Source organism: Daphnia pulex, chromosome 3 (genome assembly GCF_021134715.1).
Source record: "Daphnia pulex isolate KAP4 chromosome 3, ASM2113471v1".
Classification (NCBI taxonomy): domain Eukaryota; kingdom Metazoa; phylum Arthropoda; class Branchiopoda; order Diplostraca; family Daphniidae; genus Daphnia; species Daphnia pulex.
In genome coordinates this window covers 12,558,061-12,574,565 of record NC_060019.1, presented here as the reverse complement: position 1 = coordinate 12,574,565, position 16,505 = coordinate 12,558,061, and the positions used below count along the sequence as shown (strand labels likewise).

General features: G+C 44.4%; 2 protein-coding genes across 4 annotated transcripts; one reads left to right on the top strand and one right to left on the bottom strand.

Moving 5' to 3' along the window:
• Positions 1–17: 17 nt before the first annotated feature.
• Positions 18–8,279, top strand: LOC124190220 (integrator complex subunit 1-like). 2 transcript variants are annotated; one of them, XM_046582801.1, is made up of 22 exons: positions 18–265; positions 513–700; positions 774–1,412; positions 1,473–1,555; positions 1,613–1,847; positions 1,921–2,162; positions 2,224–2,350; positions 2,419–2,658; positions 2,719–2,826; positions 2,892–3,105; positions 3,165–3,469; positions 3,530–3,675; positions 3,751–4,078; positions 4,160–4,432; positions 4,503–4,634; positions 4,699–5,181; positions 5,250–6,092; positions 6,175–6,441; positions 6,527–7,309; positions 7,410–7,575; positions 7,684–7,959; positions 8,027–8,279. In XM_046582801.1, the coding sequence occupies exons 1-22, from the start codon at positions 88–90 to the stop codon at positions 8,140–8,142; spliced, it is 6,372 nt and encodes a 2,123-aa protein (XP_046438757.1). In that variant the 5' UTR covers positions 18–87; the 3' UTR covers positions 8,143–8,279. The 2 variants fall into 2 exon arrangements, with proteins under 2 accessions (XP_046438757.1, XP_046438756.1); XM_046582800.1 differs by having other exon boundaries at positions 504–700.
• A 172-nt stretch (positions 8,280–8,451) lies between these two features.
• Positions 8,452–16,469, bottom strand: LOC124190223 (venom prothrombin activator pseutarin-C non-catalytic subunit-like). 2 transcript variants are annotated; one of them, XM_046582805.1, is made up of 9 exons: positions 16,138–16,469; positions 13,237–13,429; positions 12,550–12,854; positions 12,077–12,338; positions 11,847–11,987; positions 10,936–11,123; positions 9,556–9,754; positions 9,028–9,261; positions 8,452–8,959 (listed from the first exon to the last, which is right to left on the bottom strand). In XM_046582805.1, the coding sequence occupies exons 1-9, from the start codon at positions 16,219–16,221 to the stop codon at positions 8,670–8,672; spliced, it is 1,896 nt and encodes a 631-aa protein (XP_046438761.1). In that variant the 5' UTR covers positions 16,222–16,469; the 3' UTR covers positions 8,452–8,669. The 2 variants fall into 2 exon arrangements, with proteins under 2 accessions (XP_046438761.1, XP_046438762.1); XM_046582806.1 differs by having other exon boundaries at positions 8,452–8,941.
• Between the last annotated feature and the right edge of the window lie 36 nt (positions 16,470–16,505).

Here is a 16,505-nt window from a genome sequence, read left to right as displayed (position 1 = left end):
GCTTTCTTGCAGAAGACACTCGCAGACTCGGCTCAACCAAAAACAAAATCAGTTTCGAAGAGGTGTTAATGCTGGACGGTAGTTATAATGGATCGGGGCAAGAATTTGCCGCCTAAAAACTCCAAGTCAAAACCCCTTGGATTCTCTGGTGATTTTATTGCTCTTGGACCAAAGCAAAGTCGAGCAGAACCAGTTGATGCAAAGAAATCAGGATCTTCTTCAGGTGGTCCATCAAAACCCACTCCTGCTCCACTTCCTTCTTTGGGTAAAATGAGAACAAAAATATTTCTATTTCCATTCTTTCTTTCCCTGGTCCTGACCCTGACCAATAACTTGCTTATCATATCCTTTTATAAATTAAGTTTGAACATGGATTATAAAATTTTAAACTTATCCACATTCCTGTTTAACAATCTCTTTTAACTCGGTTCAGCTACTATTATTATTTATTCTTTCAGTCTGTACATTAGCCTTAAAGAATGATATGTTTCATGACTGTGTAGGTCCTTCAGATAAAAAGCGGGAAGCACCAAGCCAGCTGCCAGGTTCATCTCAAAATCCAGCTAAGAAAGCAAAGCCTGGGCTCCCAAATACTGCATCCTTTACTGCATTGGGAAGACCTGCTTTGAAGGCTGCTGATCCTCCCAGTCCAGGTTCGACTGGTAACAGACTAGAGCCATGGGAAGAAGCTGCTATAGAGGTAGAGTTACTCAATCTTCTGGATTTTATCAATTTATCTTTAAATAATGTTTCTTTATAAAAATTTATTCAAGATTGAAGCATCAGAGTTGTTGAATGCTATTGGAGAGGCTGAAAGTAATGATGATGAAGAAAGAATTGAAGCAATCCTATGTGGATCAGTTAAGCAACTGAAAGCCTTTAGTCTGAGTCAACGGAATAAAGTGGAACCCATTCTTGCACTAGCCCTTGTCTACTTAGCTAAATGGAGATCGCAATATTTCAACACCGAATTGATTGTTGAAGCTTTATTGGTATTACTCAAACGAGACGTTACCGCCAGTATTGGTCCTTTTAAAGGAAGGACAACTGCTTCTGCAGCTTCACTGGCTTGCAATTTGTTGTTAGCCGGTCTAGAAGATTCAACGGAATGGCCAGAATCTTTCTTGAAAGTTTTTGTCGAAGATTCCGTTGGAGAACGAGTTTGGGTAGATCGCGAAGAATGTCAAGGGTTTGTCGAGAATATCCTAACGGCATTCAACACCAAAGTCCCTTCAAGGAACATCCTTCAACAAGAAAGTGCTACTGGCACTGGACTTGGATCTTCTGGTGCTGCTAGTTCTCCTAGTATAACTTCTCTTGGCACCACTGGTCTTGAAGATGATGCCAGCGTGGATTCAGATAACAGTCAGGGTGGGCTGCTTCGAGGTTCAACTCATCTCGATCAGCAACAGGTAACAAGTGGGATTTAAATTATGCACATAGTTGTATTTTCATTGTTACCTTTTTCTTAGGTTCGAGTTATTCCTCGATTTCAACATCTCAAAGACATGGCAGAAGCACTTGTCATGGAAATAGTAAATCAACATTTAAGCAGGTATTAAAATATTTGAGTTGCATTAAGGTTAGGGTAATATAATCAATGGTTTCTCAGACGGCAGCAACCGGCATCTGACCTCACTACAAGGAACTTCTTAAAGTTTTTGACATCAACAGCTGGTTTGCCCGCTGTAAGAACTCAAGCTGCCCAGCGATTGGAAATGTGGCTTTCCAATCAAAAACTTGTGAGACCAGCCACCGACCTCCTCCTCTCGATCTGCGTCAATTGCAGTACCGAAGCTCCTACAGACACAGATGTTCTAAATGCTCTTCTACGTTTGAGATTAAAGGTAGTAATAACGTCAATGTTTTTGTTTTAATTTCAGAACAAAAATAGTAATACTTTCTTCTTTTGATTTTCAGAGTAAACCGCTGCTCCAGACATATCTAACTTGTTTTAAAGAATTGGTCGAGCAGCAGGTGGACCAGCTTCCACTCATTGTGCGGTTGTTAATATTCAATGAGCTCTCCCCTTCTCGAGGACCGAATAACATGGCAGTACTGGCTGTTTTGGTCCAACCGTGGCCTGATCGTGCTGCCACAATTTTAGCGGACGTTTTTATGGAACTTCTACTCAATCGTGACGATTACCTTCGGGCACTCAGGTATTTTGCATTTGCAATTCACAGACGTGGACTGGGTATAATTAATGTTATATGTTTTTAGAGCACTATTACGTGAAGTGGTTCGCGCTCTCCGCCACGACTTACCTTTACCGACATTTTGTGCAGCTCTTTTACACGGTTGTATGCAAGAGAGACGCAAAGTTGCAATCAGAGAATTCGAATTCAAGGTTCGGTAGTATTTAAAAAAAACCATGTTAGTAGCAATACGAAATAATATAATGACTTTTGATACCAGGATCGGCTTTTGAATTCATTGGCAGACTTGACGACTTTATGCATTTTCCTTGCCATAAGTCCAGGTGTGCGTGAATCAGCATCTTTGGTCGCCCGTGGAGATTTGAGAGAGATGGAACTTTTCCGACAGTTTCACGTCCAAGCATCGGCCGTCCAAAGAGAATCGATCAGCTGGTTAAGAACGTCCATCCCGTCCGTGTTTGAGCCCAATCGGGTCGATTATATGCACTGTCTCCGTAAAGTAAGTGTTGTAACGTTCAATTAATAGTTCATTAAATCTTAACCTACAACTTTATTTTAGGTTTTGTTTATGGAAAGTGGAGAGCATTATTACAATAAAGACGGTTGGCCACTCGAGTCGGATCGACCCATTATGATAAGATTGGCTTCTGAAATTCCCGTTATGGAGGTATTTTCCAATTGAAAACCAACTTTTGCGACTGATGATTTGTTAACCACATTTTATTTTTTCAGGATTCATTGATCCAAATCCTGCTCATTGGTTTGTCAAAAGATCATCCAATTACGGCTCCTGACGCATTAGATCTGGCTGATCAATTATTAAGACGATGTGCAGCAGTTCATAATCTAGGATTCCTTATGCTAGAGGCTGATAACCAAGAAATTTTTGACATGGTTTTCCGCCTCACAGCTTATCATTATCCTGAAAATATCGTCTTGCCACAAGGTATTCAAGCGTGTAATCTTATCTTAATTCGTCACAAGCTAATTTTTTTGTTACTTAAGGATATACTCCTCCAAATCTGGCAATTAGCACACTTTACTGGAAGGCTTGGTTGATGCTATTGATGCTGATTGCTCATAATCCTGGCAGTCTTGGGTCTGAAGCATGGAATTCATTCCCTACACTACGAGCATTGATGGAGATGTGTATCACAAATGATTTCGCTACTTCTTCTGGTACCACAGACCAGACAGAGTTGCAGGTGGCTGCAATTGAAAAGCAAACCATCTTGGAATTCGAAACACATCTAGCAGCCGCCTCTACAAAAACTGTTATTACCGAGAACAATTCTTTGCTGCTTAGTCAAGTATTAAAAGCGCTCTTAACTTTTGATTTTCTTGCAAATCATTGTAATATTTTACTTTAGTTGACATCGCTTGATCCACGAGGATCTACTCGACGACCTCCTCCAGCTGTTATTGAGCAGCTTCGAACTTTGAACGCAACACTTCGACTGGGTCACCTACTTTGTCGAAGTCGCCAACCGGACTTTTTATTGGAAATTCTGCATAGGTATGTGAAATAGTATGACTTCAAATAGCGAAATTCTAATCTAATTTTCTTCAATGCAAATTATTTTTTATGTAGGCAAGGAGCTGCGCAATCGAAGCCATGGTTGGCTGATTTGGTCGAGTCCAATGAAGGTGCTTGGAACGTTCTGCCTGTTCAATGTCTTTGTGAGTTTTTGCTGCACGAAGCAGCTGATGATCTGCCTGTTAATGATCTAATGGACGATAGTAAGCAACAGCTCGGCAAACGCAAGGAACGTCGTCACAAACACCAACAGTTGGTCCAGCATCTAAGACTTTTGTTGACTGATCCCAATCAACTACCCGAAGCATGCCGTGAAGTCCTAGACTATTTGATGAGACGATTGAGTGCTCAGAAAGCTCTCGCCCGTCACCAAGCCCTCACGGTAAGAGTTTATTTTCATAATCAACGAGTTTGCTTAAATAATTATACGGTTCAATGATTATACATTACGTTTGCATAATAGGCATTGAGTGTGGTCTTGGCAGTAAAAGACGATGATATTACCATGAGTGATGGTGCATGCTCCGAAGGAACAGGAGACGATTCCCAGTTCTCTTGGCTTGTTCATCAGTTACCTACCATCCCACATTTCGAAGCCGTACGCCCTGCCGTGATTGCCGCTCTACGGGCCGCCTTTCTAATTGAAACGCAACCACAAGCCGTAGCGGCGTACTTGAAGTTCTTATCCACCTGCGCTTTGGAAGAGCCAATTCAAGACCAAGCTGATCTTAGCTTGGTAAATAATTATATTGTAACTTTTTTTATCAGCGAAATGATATGTAATTACTGTGGTTTTATAATTACAGGATCTTGCCCAGGTAATTGTAGAGCGTAGCAGTTTAATTGCTGCTCTCTTACCTTCACCATCAAACAAAACGCTGCAAGCAGCAAAAACGCTGGAATGTTTCTTGCAACTCTTTTGGCATTACCTTCTCAAAGTAATTAATGCTGTTTCCAATTAATTTTTTGGCCAGTTGAAATGATAAAACTTGTATTTAATAGGCACGAGAGCCAAACAAAGGATCCTACACTTGGTCGGAGAATCAAGACCAAGTTTTGATACAGTGGCAATCTGGCGAAGCCGCTTCCCTTCACATTATGGTTGTTCACGCCATAGTGAGTCTGCTGACTTACGGAGCCCCTCAGCTTGAGCAGCAGTCAACCTGTTTCGGTCGACTACTAGAAATTTGGTTTCCTGCCAGCGGTGTACAACCCCAGGCCTATTTAGTCGAGACGACAGAGGAAGCCCATCTTTATCCTGACTGGATCAAACTTCGCATGATTCGAAGCTCTGTTGATCCTATAGTCGATACTGCCTTAAAGGATTTGGAGCCGGCTCAGATGATCCTCTTTATTCAATCCTTCGGCTTTCCTGTATTGTCTATGTCTAAGCTTCTGCAAACTCTGGATCGAATGGTGCAAGAGAATCCTTTTGCCTTCGTCGAGGTTGACATAGACAAAGTTTACATACAGCAGTTGCTCCAGGTATAATTTTATTTTTTTTTTTCATATTCAAAGTCTTTTATGTTTTATTGACCTAAACATTATTGCAGATTCAATGGGCGAGAGGAGCTCGAGGTGGATTGCTTTTTGCCGATATCATGCAGTTGGTAGATACCGAAATTCGTTCGACCGCCGACAGCAAGGCGTTTAATCTGACCCTGCGTCCTCACCTGGACATTTCATCTCATCCTTCTAAGATCAGTTCAGCATCCACTCCCTCGATTGTAACTGTCGATCATGCCTCTGCAGTCCTGCGGCAACTTTTTGACATAAAAACTGTCATTCGGATCAGTCAGCTGGAGAAGAACAAGGCCTACCGGAATTTGAGCAATGCTTTGACTCGAGAAATTCGTGCCAACACTCAGCCGTCCACTGAAGCTTGTGCCATTGCTTTTGATAATCTCTTGGCGTCTGCCAGTGTGTCAAGGAATGAGTTTGAACTTTTGCTGGCGGCTTTAGAGCGCCAACCTGCATTCTCGTGTGGTTTGCTCCGACTTTTGACGTCAGCAGCATCTTCACCAGCGGATTCTCTTGGTACTGGAAATATTGTGGTGATTGTGATGAACATTTGTCAGAAGATAGCTCCGGTCACTCCTGATGGACATAGTTCACTGAAAAGTATCGCTCTTCAATTTGTCAAGTCCCGCGGACTCTTGAGATCTGAATCAACCCCGGCCGATATCAACACATTGAACTTGTCCTCCAAGCGGTTGGAGCGTCACTTGCAGCAACTGGCCGCTCGTGCACTGGAAACAAACGATACTCGTTCACTTGTAAAAAGTATTGTGAGCAGTTTGAGCCAAAGTGGGTTTAAGGCGAGCTTCGTTGGCCTTTTGGTCGACTGGATGGAGTTGCTGGATCCCGAAATTATTACAGCCCAGCCTGATTTAGAGGTACGTTTCATTTTTATTGTGGAAGGCAACAAACACTATGTGCTGTTGTTTATGGGAATGTTTGTCTTGTTTGTTTTTTTAGATGCGGTTGTTGTTTGGTAAAACGCCTAACCCACCATCTTGTCGTCCGTATGCCCTCGCAATGTTGGTTCATCAAGCCAGTTGGGCTACGCTGCGCAAATGTATTCAGAAACTACTGGGCGCTCGCGATATCGACGCTTTTGAGGCTAAGGTCGTTCTGGACTTTCTATCTGCTTTGATCAAAGTTCCCAAGCTCTGGCAGGGTAGAGACAAGCACGTTCCAAAGCATCAGCAGCCGGAAGAGCTGCTTAACCTAAATCATCAGCAGGTTAGTGTGGATCCTTTTACACACAGTTCTAATATTATTAAAAGCTTGTTGACCTTCGTGTATTTATTTCTTCTTAATTTTGTAGTTGTTTCGACTGGCCGAATATATTATGAGCGAGTTTGTACATCAGACTCAGGAAAAGGATCGCGCACTACACATCCTTCAAGAGCGGAGTCAATTGCTACTCTCATGTTGTGGAGGTTCCACCAAAATGGAAGTGTTATTGGCTCGAGATGTGGCAGACCTTGCGGGCAGTGCGGTAAAGAGCGAGAGACAGAAAGCAGCCCAACAATTACTTCTACGACTTTACGTTCGAGCTCCACATGTCATAACGAGACTCCCCAAGACGTCGTTTGCCCAGTTTGACGACAGCAAAACCCTACTGACGGCCGTGCCTTGCTCCATCGATTCAATGGCCCTGACGCTTATTTCTTCCCTTACGTCTCCTCAGCCGGGCAAAGAAGGCGCCAGAAAAATGGCAGACTACGAGACTGCCCTCCGCAAAATGGCTGCCACTCATCCACTTCTGCTTTTAAGGCAATTTGCTTGCCTCGCTGCCGCCCTTCGAGGACGCTCTCACCTGGACGTGTTTGTCTTGCGTTCACGCAACTATATGAATGTTTTCTCCTCTATTCTTGGAATCGCCCAACAACTCAGCGCCAACCTTTTTACCCCTGATCATCGCGAGGCCCTCGAGGACATGCTCAAATCATTTTGGTGTCTTTTTGGCAACCAGCGAACGGTGAAAGAATCAATCGGTCCACTACTTCAGAAATTCCTGCAGTTTTTATTGGATTTTGTGGCGACAGCTCCGTTCGCCGCGTCACACTGTCTCCAACAGCATGTGCCTTTATTGCACGATCTCCAGGTTTGTTAACTGTCTGCTTGTTTATTGCGTTTATCGCTTTGGAAAATCCCTCGCGATAAATCATTGTGCTGATGGCGTCTCTTTTGTGTCGCGCGCGTAGGTGACCCATCCAGAGATGACGGCTATAAAGGACCTCTTGTCGGCGCTATCGCGACCCCGACCCACTGATAACGAGGAGGACCGCCAGCCCTCAACGGTCCCAACCCGCTCCAGCATCCGAATAGGTCCTATTCTGGCAAGATTGCGCCAATCTGATAATTACGAAGGTCTGTACATAAATCACATGACGGCACCTTGAGATGCACTTCACTTTTAACGACCTTGTTCTCTTGGCGTATTTTTTTTTTGCCGGGGTTTGTTGTTGCGCCTTATAGAAGTGGTGACGGTTCTCCAAGACTTGGAAAACGTTTGCGGTCGAGTTGTTTGCGCTCCGTTGGAAGGGGCCATTGCCGATCTTCGCCCTCTCATGTCGTCATCTAACCAAACGGTCCGCAACATGACGTACATGCTCATCCTGCGCTACCTAAAGGACAATCCTTATGCATCCGCTGATCTACTGCCGGATTATTTGGACTGCCTGGATAATCGGAATGCTGCCGTCGTAACAACAGCTCTGGAAAGATTGCCAGATTTCCTCCTCCTATGCCAAGGTGATTTTTGTTCAAAAGGTTTTCTCGGAACTTGTTTAATTTTTATTTACGAATTTATCTGTGACAGAAAATGGCGATGTTTTACTCCAGAAAACGTTCAACTTGGCGGTCGAGAGCGGATACAATACATTGACCAATCTAAGCGAGGCCGTTATGCTCCTGCAACATCAGATGGGCACGTGAGATTTCAGTGAACGCGACTTGGGTTTGTTTTCCTCGTAGATTTGTTCCCCTTTTCATAATTCTTTTGATTTCACAGAATTTCGACGACATGTGTGGTCGAAAATTAACAAAATAAAATAAAAAGAAATGTCAACGTCGTTAACGATGTATTTACACACATTCTGCTATATGTAGAACATGGATAATGGGAATTAATTCAGAGAGACTTCTACTAAATAACATGAAGCGCGCGTTGTTTGAATAACCCTTTTGGTTTGATGTAACGAATGTTTTGATGTTTTTATCTTTTCTTCTTTTTTTTTTTTGTTTGTTTGGGCGAGGTATATTTACACGCCAATGGAACGCCGAAGAAAACCCGGAAGCCTTAAAAATTGGTTGTTCTTTTTTTTTAAAGGTGAAAACAGAGATATAGCTGATAATTTTGAATGCCGGAGTAGAGTCGAAAGACGAAGAGAAAGGGAGCAGCAAAAGAAGAAGGGAAAACAAAGCGTGTCGAGAGATTGTGTAATTGTTATAATAATTATTATTTAGTAGACCATAACTTCGCACAGAACGGAGAAGAAGAGGCGGGCCTTGCGGTTGGCCACGGCCGAAGCTCGGATGTAGAGATAGCGACCTCGAAGATCCTCTTGGCACTGGATGTGGATACGTGGTTGGAAGAGACTGTCATTACTGCGACTGACCTGGCCACAAGATGCCTCCGCCAGTAAATCAGCTGTCTCGAGACGAGGTTTATTGGAGACGTAAACGGTGAGTTTCTCCAAGTTGGTCTGGTAGTCGCGGTAAGTGGCCGTTTTGTCTGCCGATAAATGAAATTCTTTCCATCAGCTCAATGTGCCCCGTCCCTTTAATTTGATATCATCTTCGCTCCCAGCCGTTGCTTACCTTGACCTTTGCCCTGCCAAGTGGCAATAACAACGCCGTTGATGTTACTTTTCTTGCCCAGATCGACCATCCAGACGGGGTTTTCCACAAAGTAGTTGTCCAGGATGGCGCAGCGATGGAGGCTGGCGTCCGAATCGCCGTCCACCGCCAAAGACGCCCGTCCGTATTTCCAATCTTTCCACAGATGGCGCTTGTCATTCAGCCACGTATTGTGGTGATAGGCCAAATTTTCCACTAGCAAACGAGAGAGAACGAGAGAGACAAACAGTTGATGATGGCATTAGACGCAACAACAAGAAATCAATGCCAGGGAAAGCGATCAAGCGCAAGCGGCCGTCCGTGGAAATGTTTGTTGGGGCCAGGGAATAAGGAACAAAAACATTTCGGTTCCCCATCATCGATCAAACTCAAAAAGGCTCTTGTGGCGGCTGTTTGGAGAGTCAACACGAGAAAAGACAGACGATGGAAAGGAGAAGAAGAAAGAAAGAAAAAGAAAAGAGGAGAATGTATTTATATTTAGTTACGTACTGCATCCGGAGACGGCGTTGACGTGGAAGAATCCCGGCCCGCAGTCGCTTCCCGCTTTGTGAGGGCAGCCCAGCAGGGCTGCGCGTAAGCCGATGCCGTGCCGCCAGGTCAACGGATGAAGACGGACGTAACGGGCACTGAACGGGTGATTGAGGTAGTGTCGTCGCTCGGTCTCTCCGTCCATGTTTCCGCCAAAGATCTATTGTAACAAAAGTGGGTAGCAGACTCTACAGTTACAGCTGAAAGCATCTATTAGATATTAGATCCGTTTCCTCTTTTCCTTTTCTCTCTTTCTAATCTAATGTTCTATTTATTGATCTCTTGAGAATCCGATAGAAAATCGGATCTCTCTGTTTGTTCCAGCAATAGCCCCCTCCCGCTCACGTGAAAGAGGAAAATGTTTGAGCAAATAACAGCGTTCGGTTGCAGTCGGGGAAACAAGTTGAGTGTACCGCGCGGACGGTCGTCCACGGTCCTGCTGAATGGAAAGGTCAACAGTGTCTGGAGGGACGTCTCTTGCGCTTGTACGAAATGCCTTTATCGCCAGAAGAGAAAGGTCCACTTGGAGGGAAAAAAAGGGACGGACTGCAAACAAGCAAATAAAAATCTGCGGCACAATAGATCCCACCACTCCTGAGATGAAGCCATGGCAGTAAACGTAAGGATACACACATATTTCCATGGAAATATCTCTACCCCCACTATCCCTTTCCCTCATCTAAAGACGTCAATTTAACGGCCAAGACTTTAGGCGAAAAAGAAATGTAAAAGGAGGAGGGAAAAAAGGCCGCCCAGATCCTCACCGAAAAGCCCTTTCAGGAGTTACGACCCACTTGAATGCCAAAAGAGAGGCTTTGACACACGGGCAGACACTTGGAGCACGAAACCCGCAACACAAGAAGTAAAAGAAGGAAAAAAAAGGAGAGTTTGCCGTGAATCTCTCGGTAACCATGCTCAATATTTTGGGAGGTTGCTGTCTAGCTAAATCCTCATCTTTATTTTCTCTTTTGCCAGATCCTGCCGTGCACGGTGGTGGTATATTATCTCTTTCGTGACATCTTTTGAGATTCTATTCTTGATGTGTTTCTTCTCCCACCCAACGGTCTATTCTCTTCCAGTCTGAGACATCAGAGCTCATTTGAATCTTCTTTTAGCAATGAGCGTTTCCGTCACTATTTTGCCTGCGCATGAGGAGCGTGAAAGGCGTCACAAGGAGACGCCAGAGATAAATAATGTCTCCTGCATGCAGCCTCTGTCCATCAGTGTCACAGTCTCAACAAAGTCGGGTAAAGGTTAGAATTGCAATTGTGGACGTACATGGAGAAAAGATTTTTTTTTTTTTTTTTTTTAACTTTTGATTTAGAGGAAAGAAAGAAATACCTTGGGATCCAGGTGGTTGCCATCGCGGTAGGAGAACCACAGGAGAGTGTCGTTGCTGTACGACAGGGTGTAGGAGCTGACCCAGGAGACGTGGTGCCGTTGTTTGCTCTCCCATCCACCGTGGCCTCTTGTCACGACGCCCGTAATCTGTCTGGGCGGACCCAAGTCGTATTGGATCCATTGATCCGCTAATTTATGACACAACAACAACAACAATCAGATGAAAAATGAAGGTGGATCTCTCTGGAGGGAGAAGGAGGAGGACTGACTATATTGGACGCAATCATCACATTGGCGCATGAGATACATTGGCGGGACTAAGGAGAAAGAAGAAGATGATGATGATGATTCATTCCCGCGTGTGGCACGGCACGGACGTTATTTATTACTGGCGATGGATGATGGAGTCTGGTGTGCCCCTACGGTTTGATGATGGATTGGCAACTAATAGTCGATCCAAAGTGGTAATTATAAGACGGGCGATGATTCTTTTCTTTTCTCATTCCTTTGATTATTCCCTTAAAGATATTGCCGGCCCGACGGGCAAGGGCAAATGAATGTCTTTGTGCTTTCAGGAAAACAAAAGAACCCAGCTATAATACAAGGGAATATAGTGAGCTGGAGAAAACGGACCCGTGAAACTGCATTGGGATTGTTGTTTTGTTCAGTGTTCCTGAACGCGTGTTGTAATTAGACGCACGCCAACGGAACATCAACTGGGTGACTGGAGGGATGTGTAACAAACTGTCGGGCTGTTGGGCGCCACCACCACCACCACCCCAGAGTCTTTTATTCTTTTTGTGGGATGTAAGTTTGACTCGGGAGGTAGAAAAGTTTGCCGTAAAAGAAGGCGATTGATAATAATTCTTCCTTTCAAAAGTTTCTCTTTCTTCTAACAATGAAATTATTACCGTCTTGCTTCTTAGCGCACCATCCCGTGTGGCTGAATAGGTGAGCAGAGTCTGGCTGGCAACTGTGCTTCTTGGCGGCCGTCGGGACGGAACTGGAAGTTAATTTGACGTTGGGCGATTCCGTGATGACTTGGTTGCATTCTGCGTTATTAAAGGTCATCCAATTAGAGAATTAGTTAAAGCCAAACTTTTCCATTCAAAAGAAACTTTTTCTTCTATTTCTAGCGGACCTTGGCAGCCGACGATTTCCAGTCTGAGACTGGGCCGCCCTCGCCATTCAATGACGTGCAGCCGGACGAAGCGCGTTTGCAGCGGCGGGTCGAGCAAGTTGTAGCGGACGCTGGAAGCGTCTACGTTGCCGCGATAGACGCGTCGATTTCCGTAGCCGTCGACGACGTAACTCCACTTGAAAGCGTCGGCGCTGTAGGAGATGCTGTAGGCGCTTACCCATTCGTCTGCCTCCTCTCGTCCTTGCGTCATCACTCCAGTGACCTAACCATTGAAACAAGTTACGGGTACGTACACACACAGGGATCATTATTTGGGAGATGAAATTTGAATCCGGTGGGATCGAATTGCATAACAATTGAGTTACTCAGTTTCACTGACAATTTGTTATTAGGGCAAATAGACGTCAAGAATGGAACGACAAAGAGAAATCGGATCTTTGACTAAAGTGGGAATGTATTTATATTATTCGAACCTGCGATATAACACCCAAATCTACTAGGATCCATTCGCCGACGGATCGATGCTTTGCGCACCAGGCTTTGTTTCCGCTCTGATAAAGCCGTGCGTATTTCGGTTGGCACGAACCGCCCTGGCTGTTAAAGGCGTTCCCGCCACTGCCAGTGCTGCTGCTGCTGCTGCCACCTCCGAACTCGACGAGTTCGCCCACGCCTGTCCACTGGGAGCTGGATGCAATTTGCCAATCTTGGATAGATCCGGAGCTCATTCCGAGTAGACGGGGACATTCCGTCGTCGAGCCCGTGGCTGTCGCAGACTTTCCTGTTGACAGAGACAAAAAAAAAAAATGGAAAGTATTCATAAAACATTTTATTTATCCCGTATACGATTTTGAACTGCCGAGAATCAAAAAACATCCGGTCGGAAGGGGCGTTGAAAACGTTTAGTGATGGATCGTTAAAAACATTGAAAACGAAACGGGGCAAAAGGCGTAGGACGACATGGTTGAAAATTCACGCCAATGTTTTTATTAGTTTTACTTAGTTTTCGATCCATCATCGTTCAACACACCGCAGAAATAAATTTCGCCATTCGTGTTAAGTAACAAGACCCTGTTTTTTCTTCTCAAATGTTTCTTTTTCTTTCTTTTTTTTGAAAGGTTACATGCAGTAAGTTAACAGGACTGGAAAAACGATGAGCTCACCTGTGGCGAGATGAACCGACGAGATGAGCTGAACGAGGAGGAAGCAGCTGACAACGAGGGGAGATTTTTTGAGAGTGAGATGAAGTGGTCGGCTACAATTCTTCACCGAGGATTCTTGGTGGGACGTTGAGGTCCTGCTGGGAGCAGCCGCCCCAGTCGAGCGGTCGCCACTTCTTCTCTGCCCGTTCGAATTCTTTGAAAGGTAAGAAGAAGAACATTATTATCATTCTCTCCCCCCCTATCCACCCATTTCGTCATCCATTCAAAAAGAAAAAAGAGAGAATAACCCATCAGTTTGAATGGGAGGTGTCGTTTCGATAAAGTGAACGTCAAAGTCCTTGTTGAACATTCGGTACTTGAGTATTTGTACGCGCTGGGCATATGATAATGAGCCGACTTTTTTGGCTCCTCCGTGAGAACGATTGACTAACTCGTCTATCTCTCTATATATCTTTGGTGTCCGCGCGCTCTTTTTTGAATGGAATTTCCACAGCACACACAGACAGACAACTTGAAACTGTCAAATTCCACGATTTTGACGGAACGTTTGAACATCATTTCCCTTTTATCTGTCGGCGCGAAGGGGATTCACTATTTTGTGTTGTTGTTGTTTTTTCGTCGACTCATCAAAAGGAACCGATTCGGCGCGGCCACACCAGCAACGGTGCCGTGTCTCTCCTCGCCTTTTTTATGTTTTTTCTCCCCCATTTGGGATCGTTTACATTTTTTTTTATTTTACGTTGAGCGATTAGTAGTAGCTGTACAAGTCTTAAAAGCTTTTCAATCTAGCAGTTTTTTTCTCGTCTCATGCAGATAGAGGAGAGACGGGTCTTGTCTAATTTTATGAAGGAAAAGGAGGGCTTTTTTGTTGGGTGGGAATCACGGCTGGAAAAATTAAAAAAGAAGAAGGGCATAGCCCCTCATCGTCGCCGCTGTGGTGTACACATCAGCACAGCGTCGTCTATAGGAAATTGGCCTTTCAACGGTGCGGATGATTGATCAAGTGCCGGTTGAATAGAGCCGTAAGGCACGGGAAATTAGATAGTCCGAGATCTATACTCTATGCATGTAGAGGCATTGGGCGCGCAGGACATGAACGAGCATCGGGGAGAGATAGTTTGGGTGTAGAGCGGCTTGTTTGAAAATGTTGACTAGTTTCTAAAGGATGGGAAATGCAACTACGCCTATTATGTAAGGAACTCTAAGGTTTTTGATTGGCTATTGATCGTCAATCTGAATCGATGACACGGCGCAACGAATTATTGATTGACCGTCTCGTGAGACCTACAAACTCGAATCGCCGTTGATTTTCTTTATTTGTGTTTTCAATCTGGCCAGTAGAAATCCAAATATTTTCCTAGAAATCCGAAACGCTATAGAGAGCTGACGTATAGTCGCATCCAGCAGTTTTTTGGGGGGAAAAAAATAGGAATGACTGGCCTGTCCGTCCGTCGTCGAGTGATGCATCGGCGCTGACGGCTCGTTGGACATTCGACATAATATAAATATTTCTACCACAAAAAGAAGAAGAAGAAGAAGAAGATTCTCTTAGGTTGTCTATCGCCATATTCCGTGTGTGTCAGTTTTTCACCGGTAGATTCCATCGCGTAGCCCGTGCTAGCTGCCCCGCCTATCCATCGCACCCCCGGTCCATAATTTTATCGAGAAAATCAGAAACATCACACAGACAACCACACTAACGGGGGAGAAAACAATCCTGGTGATAAAATGTGTAATGGAATAATAAGAGAAAAAGAGGAGGGCCCTTATTCTTTTTCCCCCTCATTTTTTGGTGATGACGGAGTGGTGTGATGTGCTCCGCTTGGCGGGTGGATTTCACGCCCATTTTTCTGGGGCCCGTAATAATTCCCGATGGACAGAGAGAGAGAGAGAGAGGCTGGAGTTTGGTGGTTAATGTATCCGTTTCTAACCTGTTATCAAAGCGTGAAAACGGATCATCCATTTTCGGTTGGTTTATAACTCGTCTTTTTGCTGGTAACGGTCTGTGTTTGATGCGTGTTTAATGCCTTGTTCTCTCTCTCTCTCTCTTGTGCACTTAACCAGCACCTGAGATTTGCTGTGGGTGTTCTCCTCTTCTTTTGGGCCCCGTGAAAAGAAGAAAAAAACGGCCCCAACGGCGGCTTTTTCTACAACAACAACAACAACAAGGCGATGGGTACAAGGGGGAAAAAAAGGAAGAAAGAAAGAAAGCGGGACGGCATCGGGAATAGACTAAAGGGTCGGGAATCCAACAGACGGATGGAATAATAGAAGAAAAAGAAAGGAAAACCCTCGAGGACGTTGATTGAATATTCCGAAACGGAGGAGAATCTGAAAAGAACTAAAGAAGTGTTTGGCGTTTCGGCATTTCTCCCCTCTCTCTCTCGCCTTTACCAAATGAATTCCACAGTATCGAATGGAAAACAAAAACAACCGGGTCTGATGGGGGTAGAGACACAGCAGTTCGGAGTCCTCCGAATCTTGGTACATCCGAAAATCATCCAAACATCCAAGGGTTTCCGTTTCCCTTTCGACTCTAGCTCGTTATCTTCCAAGTTTATATCTGACCTCTCCTCCTCCAGTCTTTGGCCAATGGCCATTTATTTATTTTGTCCCAGTTCCAAAGTATTAAAACAATCTTTTGGCGGCTAATTTGAATACGATCGGGCACACCTTTTTTATTTATTATTATTTTAATAAATAGTAGTAGTAAAAAAAACAAAAAAGTTGTTTTTCAAGCTGTTGGACCAAGACGAATGATATTCCAGTGGCGTAATTTCAAGATTAGTTTACATTGATACGCTACCCGTCATACGACACATAGGGGAACGTAAAGTTGGGTGTGAAAAATTCTTAACCAAGAGAGAGAGAGAGAGCGAGAGAGACACCATGTAGACCGACCTGTTTGTCCAGTTGAGTCGATTCCATCATCGCCGATGATGCATAATCAAATAGACACGGCCAAGGAGGAGGAGGTTCCATCATTCGTTTCGCCGCACCAACTCTTGCCGGCCAATGTCATTCATGACAGTTTCTACTCAACACTCAAATCAAAACGCGGGAAAAACAATGACGCAAACAATTTGTGTGGCTGAGAGAGATGACACAGCAGGACGTCCGGTAAGAGAAAAAACCACAGTTTAACAAATGTGAAACAAAACTTTAACGGTAGGGCTTAAAGTTAGACGAAAGCTTTTTGGTATGTCCGCACCGTCCCGCGTCTGGTGAACGACTGAAAGCTTTTGAAGCGCAAGACTCTCTAATATATC